At 39.8% G+C, this 10,176-nt stretch overlaps 1 protein-coding gene across 2 annotated transcripts in view; it reads right to left on the reverse strand.

Moving 5' to 3' along the window:
* MAF (MAF bZIP transcription factor) overlaps positions 1-10,176 on the reverse strand; it is a 362,661-nt gene that overhangs the window by 340,427 nt on the left and 12,058 nt on the right. For both annotated transcript variants that reach the window (XM_088476799.1, XM_088476800.1), the window contains exon 2: positions 3,052-3,112. In XM_088476799.1, coding sequence (XP_088332925.1) covers positions 3,079-3,112 — 34 coding nt within the window. In that variant the 3' untranslated portion in view covers positions 3,052-3,078. The remainder of the gene's footprint in view (positions 1-3,051; positions 3,113-10,176) is intronic.

Here is a 10,176-nt window from a genome sequence, read left to right on the forward strand (position 1 = left end):
TATGGCTTCTTATAATGTTTAGTACCAAAATTTCCACTACATCCATACAGATTACAGCTTACTATTGCCAACCATTATTTATAGATGTCTCCATAAAATGGCTATTACATATTTGGTTTAAAATCTCTACCTAATCCAAGTATCTGTGCCCATTATTTGTCTCTGACACTCAGGAAATAGATCCGATCCCATGGTTCCTGTTTAGTGCAATTGACCAATGACCGCACACACTGCGAGATGGGGACTGTTTTCTGGAGGTCTTATTTGACATCCAATGGAACATGGATGTATATCTACATTTAAACCTGAATGTGAAGCCCTTTTGGAGCCATAATCAGACCTGGATTTGTGTGAAGGCCATGTAGGCCTTGGCCATGAGTGGATATCTCCACAATCATTATCATAACCATATTCCTCTTGTTATCAGGATATACATGGATTAACCATATAACCATTGCCATATATTCCCCTTTGTGGCCTGTGCACTCCTTTGGTAATCAGAAATCATAAGGGTGTAGCAGGGAAATTATAACTCCATGCTGGATTGCGTATTGACAGATGGCGCAATGGCGGTGTGTTCTGAGACGCACTTATCTGCTCTTGCGTGCACAAAAATACAAATACACAGAGTGTATTGTTATATAATTGCATGTTTCTCTATTACATGCCACCCACATTTATCATATAGACATATATATGTACATATAGGTGAAGGTCAATAATAATATATACTACAGTGAGTCTCAGCACCCACCACAATATAGAAATCAGATTATTTAGGAAAAACAAAAAAACTGAATTCTGTAGCCTTCATTCCCCTCCCCGGTCCCGGCCTCTGACCAGAGCGTACCCGGTCTCTCTCCCACACCTGTCGCTCATCGTCTACTGAGAAAAAAATTATTTTTCTCTTAATACTGATTCTACACAGAATATATGACTGGAAAAATAATTCCTTACCAGTCTCTTAACCCTTAGCAGAGCCGGTTTACTATTAAGAATAAATAATTAGATACACTTGGTCAGGGCCCTAACTAGGGTAGTGCGACCAGTGCCATTGGCACAGGGCACCGCAGGGGGCACTGTTTGGGCCTATCAATTTTCCTGTTTATTATCATTCTCACTTGTAGATTCCTCTTCTTTTATCCCCAGCATCTCCTGGCCTCCCCCATCTCTTCTTTGGCCTTTCCCCATGAGGTCATGGCCCTTTTTCAGGTGCACTATCTTATTTCCCTATTTAAAAAATAGGGAGGGGGGGGCACCAATGCTCTCTCTGGCACAGGGCACCAAAAAGTCTAGTTACGGCTCTGCACTTGGTTGAGCTAAACATGGCGTCCTGTTCCATTTTTTTTTATTTTTTTTTAGTTTCTTTAGTTTTCTGCAAAAGATTATTTTTTATCCATTAATTAACTTTAATTGAATTATTACAATAGCCTGTTTCAAGATAGGCCTGCTCTACTTAGTACCTGTGTAGGAAGAGGGTCAAGTTACGGCTGCCATGAGCTATAGCAATGTTCATTTTTCACAGTTCCTAGATTATAGTATGTAATTTGTCTTGCAGTCTAATAACGCGATACTGCAGCAATGTTGTCTGGCAGCCAATGTTACTTTTATGCCTTAATTAGTGCCTTAAGAACAGAAGGTAAATCCTACCAATAAGTAATATTACATACATATGAACTGACAGGCTTTATTATTTTGGAAGGGTTAATAACAATGCAGGATCAAGAAAAGTTAGGTCTTACTGGTATAAGAAATAAGGAGATAAACCTTTTGCCGTTAATACTGCTCCCATTATTGGTACTGTGTAACGTTTTTTTACACTGCATCAATGACATCAGAGTCACCTACATTATAGTCACATTGCATGAATGTCACCCAAGTAACAGCAATGCTGGAATAATGACATCAAAGTCACCTATGTAACAGCACCCGGTGTCAATGACATAAGAGTCACCTACATAATAGCCATACAGCCTCAATTATATTAGATTTACCTAGGTAACTGCCAAAAATATTTCTGTATATCACGTCATGGCTATACTGCTTTACAAAAAAACGATGTACGGTTGAAGAAAAACGCTCACAGTCAGGTTAATGACTTAATGCTGGTTGCCTTTTATCTAGAGAAAACGGCAAAACGACTTATTTCATCTTTGGTGGGGCATCGCATAAGCCCAATAAAACTAACAAACACAAAATCATCCTTATTCAGGTTCCCATACCACCTACACCCCATCACATCCAGTATTCAGTTTGGGAGTCAGCCATATAGCCAAAGGATGTTTAGCAAGACTGGTATCCTTAGAATATAGCTGCGTTAATGATAATCCCTAATTTTTCTGCCACTTGATGATACAAAACTATTATTCCAGGGGTCCACAAACCTTTATGACATTTTGTAATTGCGGCCCCTCCAGCCTAATGTAATTTAAACAAATTAGGGATTGAATTCCAATTTGGCACTTGCCAGACACCATCCTAACAGGATTCAGTATTGTCAGAATCCTAAAACGTGGATTTGGAATAACCCAAGTTAAGACCCTTACCAAATATAGGCCCGCCGTATTCTTTAGAAACCTAATAATTACAATATTAAAATAAAATAATATTTTTTTAAATGCATCATTATAAAAAACAGCAATAACTAATAATGTATTTACAATACAAATATTATATGCCAAAGTTCTTGTACGTTCAGCAATTGTGAAAATCTGTCTTTTGCAGACACTGAAATGATGGCATCCTGGAGGGAACATTTTTAGGGTTAATAGTTACTGGTTGCATTATTGGTTCGCTCTTCCCAGCAATGCACAGAAATGGTACATCTAGCTAGTTTTAAGTTCACTTGAGATTTGCATTCGTCTTCCAGCCGCTGGATTTCTCTCTACTCCCCAGTGTTTATCTGTACGGTTTATCTGTACGCGAACCTCTTCTATCCTGGTCTCGGTGTAACATTTTAGTGCATTCAATAGCTATTTGTTGAGCTACATGTAGAGTGTGCCCTCCTTATTTATTTCTTTTTACAGACTCAAATGTAAAGTGAACACGTACCTTTTGAACTTCAGGCATCAACGATTTTCACATCACCGATGTGGAGGATTCCCGAGTGTACCTGGGCGAGTAGATATATCAAAAGAAACAAGAGTTCATGAATATTCACGGCTTAATACAGAGAGATCTCACACTTACAGCACCTAAATACACTGATTGTATCTTGTCTTGTATTATAAAACATTTATACAACACGCTATGATTGGAATATATCTAGAAGTTAACTGCTTCAGTGCTTAACTTGGTTTGATGCTATGTTTGCCCAGGATTTAATGATGGATGATTTGTTCAATGCCGTTTTATAAGAAACATCACAATATTTTATTTTATCTATGCTGCTCTGTATCTCTAATAGTGAATTATATAATAAACTGATTTAAAAACCATGATTCTTTATTTAAATATGCGTCACCTTTTAGGATCATTAGGTAATATCTTGAAACTATATATATATATATATATATATATATATACAATAAATCATTATGTTGATATATATATATATACATATGTGTGTGTCATGGTACAGTAGATGGGCAAATACAGTTAGATCAAAGGGTGTACTAAGACACTCATGTTCACAGTGTTCAACACATATTTAGATGTGGATGTGTGCACCTTCAATCTGTATTGATTGTGTGTGTGATTATGTGTGTACATACATATATATATATATATATATATAATTATATATATATAATTATATATATATATATATATATATATATATGTATACTCCAGATTGGAAGCTTGTGTTAGCAGGGCCCTTCGTCTTCTATACATGATTATGCTAATAATCGTGTGTATTTATGCAAAACAGATTATCTTATTGTGTTCGTAGGTATCCTAATGTCAGTTGAAGCATCTTATTAATAAAATAAAATAAAATGTTATATCTATCTATCTATCTGCCTGCATTTCTCATTATATATATATATATATATATATATATATATATATATATATACATACAGGTAGGGATGGTAGGAAATAAAATAGTGAAAACAGTACTGAGGAGGCTAAACGGGAAATAAAATGAAATAAAAAACTTTCTGGAATTATCTTATAAACCTACCCGGTGTCACAACTTGTTTTTGTTTGGTGGTCAACGGCATTTTGCACTTTTATTACTATTCTATATTTTTAATACCATTCAGAGCATTGCATATATAAATCTACTAGGATCTGAAGGCTGGGATTCTTCTTGCAACAGGACTGATGTACAGTGATCATTCACACTCTCTCATTTAATGTAAGAGGCTTATGGAAACCTGCACCCAGCAGGGCCACAACGAAGCACAGATCTGCATAGGGAATATACGATGAGGCTTTCTGCATTAAAAGGATGGTAGGGTGACTTTATCTTCGCTGGTCAGGCTTTACATCACTCTCACAATTAATGCTGTACAAAGGCACGCTTGCCTAGTGCTTACCATCGCTGCAGTTTGATTAAGACCACAACACCTCTGCTTGATTAAACTAAAGCCACATGAATATGTTTATTGAGAAAAGATTGTCTGCAAATGATATCGTGCTCTGCTTAAGGTGTCACCTCAAGATTTCTACTCTCTAGATCCTCCAGCATGTTATTTTTGGAGCATACGTTCAGGACTGCCTTAAATGCTACTGTTGGCTTTGTGCCCGGGATCTCTTAAAGTAGATGACATTTTTAGACATTCGGTGTCATTTTCCTCAATATGACCTCTACTTTCATGCCAGGGATGAATCCATCCTGTTATTAATGCATTCAGTTTCATGAGGGAGAGAGAGAGAAAGAGAGAAAAAAAAACGCTATTCAATTTTCACACCTGAATAGAGTCCAACAGAAATCCTAGTTTGCTACTGTTATCATTGGGATGAGGAGGAATTGAAGTTAGTCTCTCACTTTACAAGGCCTCTAGCCATTGCTCTAGTACAAAGACCCAAGAGAGCACACAATGTATATTTTATCAAAGCCGTTGTATAAATAGTTAGACTGCACTCTTGGATCACCCTTACTTCTAAAGTGGAACTAAAAATTAAAAAGAGAGGGAAGTAGCGATGGAGATAGAAAGAGAGAGAGACCAATAAAACGATGACGCTGTACTACTAAACTACACAATATATGTACTATACATTAGGCCGGAGTATTGGTCGTAAATTTACTATTTTCTACCATTAAGATAACATCTTATCGATGGCTGTCAGTATCTATATAATAACCGTGGATGGTCTGTACCATCTCCACCATCCGCAGTGGGAGCCAGGGCGCCCCCCCATCCTCGCCATCGGTTCCCACTGCTGCGACAGATGGTCGGGACTGCTGAGCATACTAAAGACGAAGCCCTCCGCGGGCCGGGGATTAAGAGTAACCAGGCCGGGAAATCGGATGTCCGCAGGCCACCTGGTGAATGGCAGGTAAACAAATAACTAGTATTTTATAAAATTACAAAATATATTATAAGGTGACAGCGGAAGAAATAATGTGAAAGGGAATCAGAGGATGGAAGAGGGAAGATGGGATAGGTGAGGACAAATTGTATAGGTGAGGGACAAGTGGAGGGAAGAGAGAGGTGGAACACCTGAAGGCCTAAAGACAGAGGCTTCTTCACTACCATGACTGAACACAACGGTACAGATGGCAAATATACTGTAATCTGTAGCAACCAATCAGATATCAGTTTTCAATTCAGTACAACGAAGACCAATTAAGAGAAAAGAGACAAGTTATCCCGTGGTACTGAAGCTAATAACATGGGGAAGTGTAGGTCAGGTACACAGCCTGCTCTGAGCGGATGCCAGTAGCATGGTATACTGGCTGTGGTGATCACGTGCTCACAATTCCGCCTCCACAACTGTACAGAGCCGTTGTCCTACTAGATGGGGGAAGGGAGTTTATTGATAAAATGTATTTTTTTTTTCTTCCCAGAGTTTCTTTTGTAATAAGCTTTAAAGTGAGATTGGTGCAGATCAAGTACAAAAAAACCTGTCCTTACTATTTGAAATAGTTCTGAATATTCTTTTTTTATCTCCACTTTAATAACAATGGGAGTTTCTTTAGATTTAGCATTTTGCAATCTCTATTGAGAAAAAAGTGCAAATCTCTGACTTTGCATGAAGAAGAAAAAAAAGATTTGGTATTTGGTACCGTTTGCTATTTCATTTATAGTATTAAAAATCATTCCGAAATTGCTCACTGCACGCGATTATATTTACGTAAAAGCTCGGCCCACAATACAATTACTGATGTTAATCAATAGATAAATGGCCCTGATAGAGTTAAGAATAGCCATCATTTTTTTACATGTTGCCTTTATTGGCTGATATGTTACTTTACATATAAAACTGGTCTATCAAAGCAAAGGATTTCCATTAGAGCTATATTCTCAGCATGCACAGAACAGCATTGTTCACTGTGTGGAAATATGCACTTTTCTATGTACAGGCTCCAGATGGGCAGAATATTGTACCCTGTCTAGTAGATGTATGGTTAAGAAACTTATGCACTATACAAGGAACTGTCAACACAATTTATAAAGCACTCCATCACAGATGAGTTTACATGCAACTATTGGCACTATTAAATATAAATATATCCTACTGTTTCTCCCTAATATTAGGTCACAACAACCTTGAATATTTCTTTCTCAGACTGTTTGGTGAATGGAACTATCCAGGTGAAAAGATTGGCTACCGCTACTCTAGAATCACAAGTTCCCGGCACTGTTGGCACGACACTCACAAACTCCGGCAAATTGCCTTGTAATAACGCTTCCTATGATGAAACAGCATGGCTTCCTGTATTCCAGTACGAATACCTGTTATAGCGATGTGAGAAAAAAATGTAATATCTATGATTTTACATCCCCACCTTTCTGTCTCAGAGATAGTCCTTTATCTTACTTTGGATAAATTAGTGGTGGACAGCATATTGGGGAATATGGCCCTTGCTTCACACATTAGGCCTGATTTAGAGATGCACACTAACTGCAAGCAATGCCAATATTCCGCTGGCTGAAAGTGCATGCTTCCCGACGGTTGCTGCACCGTTAGACGCAGAGCGAATGTGGATGCAAGAGCCCTGGATTTGAGTGGGCGTTCCTGTTAGGTAACAGGGCGGTGGCTAGGCAGACGGAGGGGCGTGCCACTGACAGCGACTGCATCTTAAGACGCAGTAGCGCAGTCACAGGACGTCATGTTCAGAGAAATTGCACCAACCGTAGGACTGGTGCAAGCTTGGATGGTGCATCTACAGAAGCACCGTGATGGATCAGCGCTGCTGCCAGTGGGCGCACAGACACCGCTGCGTGCATCTCTGACATCAGGCCCTTTGATCTTTCACCCCAAATGTTCTTGCCTTTTATTAACATATAATATTCTCCCCCATGATCACATGATGAAATGCAGCAGACACTCTTACTTTGCAGATCTGAAATCTATCGGCATCTGCTAAGGCCGCGATCAGAATCAGGAGCTGCGATGTTGCACAATGCAGCTACATCATTATACACTGAATCAGATTACAAGCCTTTGGGGGAGAAGAGCAAATAGGTGGCATGAAAACCTGAATAGGAGACGATTTCCTCACCCTCCTATCCAAACATGCTTACAACAAGCTCTGGAAGATGTTATTTCCTAGCAGTGTCCCTCCAAGGACTTGCTATTCCCAAACGGAGGCTACTCAGTATCAGACAGTTAATTAACAAGCCATGATATGCCTCTATCCTCATTTCATTGTTTGTTGAGTGCCAGAGGACCTTCAATGCAGAGAATGCCAAAGGGTTAAAAGGGAGAATAGGTTATCTGTGCTGGCGGCACAGCTGGAGCGCAGAGACACCTGTATTGGATATCTCAAATGCATTTTATGTATCATAAACCAGGGTCATGTTATGTCCCAGGAGCTACATGATGTTATGTATTTGAATAGTAGTGTTTCAATACCAAGGCAGACAGAAGGCTATTGAAAATTGCTTTTGGCTGGACATCTTATATGGGATTATTCCATAACATAGTGCATGTGTTCTAAACCATCGCAACCAATCAGATGGTGCTAAAATGACAGCTGGAATCTGATTGATGTGCACATTGACACGTTTTGTAACATGAACCCATATTACTCTCATCTAGAACAGCAATATACAGTAAGTAGCATTGGGGGTATTGTGAAATCGGAGAGTTATTTCATAGCACAATCATAGTAAGTCAAGTTGTAGCAATCAGGTTATTTTTGCAAATCTCTGGCAATTTCTTTACTCATATTAAATTAAACCATACACAAAACTGTGATCACACAAAATAGGAATAAAACTTTATCCAGTGACGTGCGGTGAGGTCAATGGCTGGGCAGGCACACATGGAGATGGGTCTGAGTGCTGGGAGCCTGTCACACCCCCTACTCACTGTAACTCTCCCCTCACTACACTAAGCTTCAGTGTCCATTCATTCTCATACCTGCATCACTGTCTTCTCTTGCTGCTGCTGACAGCTCAGATCTCTAAACACTGCAGGGCACCTCCTGGTCACATAACACATTCAAGGTGTCCATCAGCACGCCCCCCATACTCAGAGGCATGCCTCTATAAGCATTCTTTCAGATTACTGCCCGAGGTGTGGCCCCCAACCCCTGCTCTGCAAGCAGTGTCTGAGTCTATACAGAAGCGAGGCTGAGCTGTTGCTGCCTCATCTTTCTGCAGTCCTAGGGAGCTCCACAAAGCTGGTGAGTATTAACTATAAAAATGATTACAATAAACAAAGAAGATATTTATAAGTTGTAAATATAATTTTTGTCTTTTTCTAATCAATTTTTTTTATCAAATCTCAGGAGCATGATAGGAGAGGCTCTGCCTCTCCTGTCTACCCTGACTTTATCTCAAGACTGATGACTTCAATCGTCAATTAATAAAGCACACGCCTGTATAAATTACGTTTTCTGGATCAGTGGTAAAGAGACACTCAGGGAGTATTATAACATTAATTTGCTTCATTGTATGTGATGCAAAACCGACACTTAAGGCTGAGTACACATGAGGCGATATATTTGACAATATGAAGTTTTCAGGCAAATTGGAACGACATAGCGTTCACATCGCATAGTGTTTCTGCTAAATCCAGGGACATATTAAGAGAGGAGGGCGCCCATGTGCAGTCTCCGTCTCTCTACCCAGTGGACGGCTGCGCACTGAGGGCAGCAGTAGACTCTAGCGCTGTGCCAGAGTCTACTGCATATGTGCAGGTCACCGGGGAAATGGCATGGCAGCCATTTCACCGTCAATTTTCCCTGCTGCGCATGCACAATACGCCGATAGAATGGCCACTGCAACATTTTGCCTATGAATTGTGCAGCGCTGCTACCGCCGACGCGGGACTACGGAAAGGAGAGTATAGAAGAAATGTGTTCAGGGTGTGCACCTCTGGACCCAGGGGCCCGTGTGCACCACACACCCTGCACCCATTATAGATATGCCACTGGTTTAGTCATGCGTTTACATGCATCACCATCCCATCTGATGTGCTGCACGTCAGACGAGCCGACCACGCTGATGACGGCATGCAGGTGAAGGCAGGATGGAGGGTACAGAGCAAGGTCATACACCAGACCATGCAGTGTGTACGGCTGTCAGATATATCCTTCCATCGGCGTTGAGTCGGCTGGGATACATGTCATTGTGATGTGTACCTAGCCTAAGACTTTTTTTAAGAACAATTACAAAGCACATATTCTTATTTTTACAGACAATATCCATAAGTTTATCTTTAGAATGAGCAAAGTGTCCGGTCTACTGTACTCAAATCTTCGTTTAACCAAATTTGCTGTAAACTTGTATTTTCCAATATCTACCACAAAGTACATAGTGCCGGCACCGTCCACCACCTATACAAGAGTTATGTCGCTGTGAGAGACAGGTCACAAGAGCCTCTTTTGGGGGAATACTAAATAAATAGAGCAAGAACTTCATATAAAGTTTCTTTAAATGGTGTTAAATTATCCCCTATTCTACTAATAATAACAACACTTTTACCTCTATCTTATCACCATTTTTTAGTAAATATGGGTGTTATTTTCTCTCCAGAAAATCATGTTAATTTTCCACCATTTTAAGGGCAATGATACTGCTGGTTACCCCACATTACGGACTAGCCTGTTTG

The sequence above is a fragment of the Taudactylus pleione genome, unplaced genomic scaffold (genome assembly GCF_031769625.1).
Source record: "Taudactylus pleione unplaced genomic scaffold, aTauple2 ptg000195l, whole genome shotgun sequence".
Taxonomy (NCBI): Eukaryota; Metazoa; Chordata; class Amphibia; order Anura; family Myobatrachidae; genus Taudactylus; species Taudactylus pleione.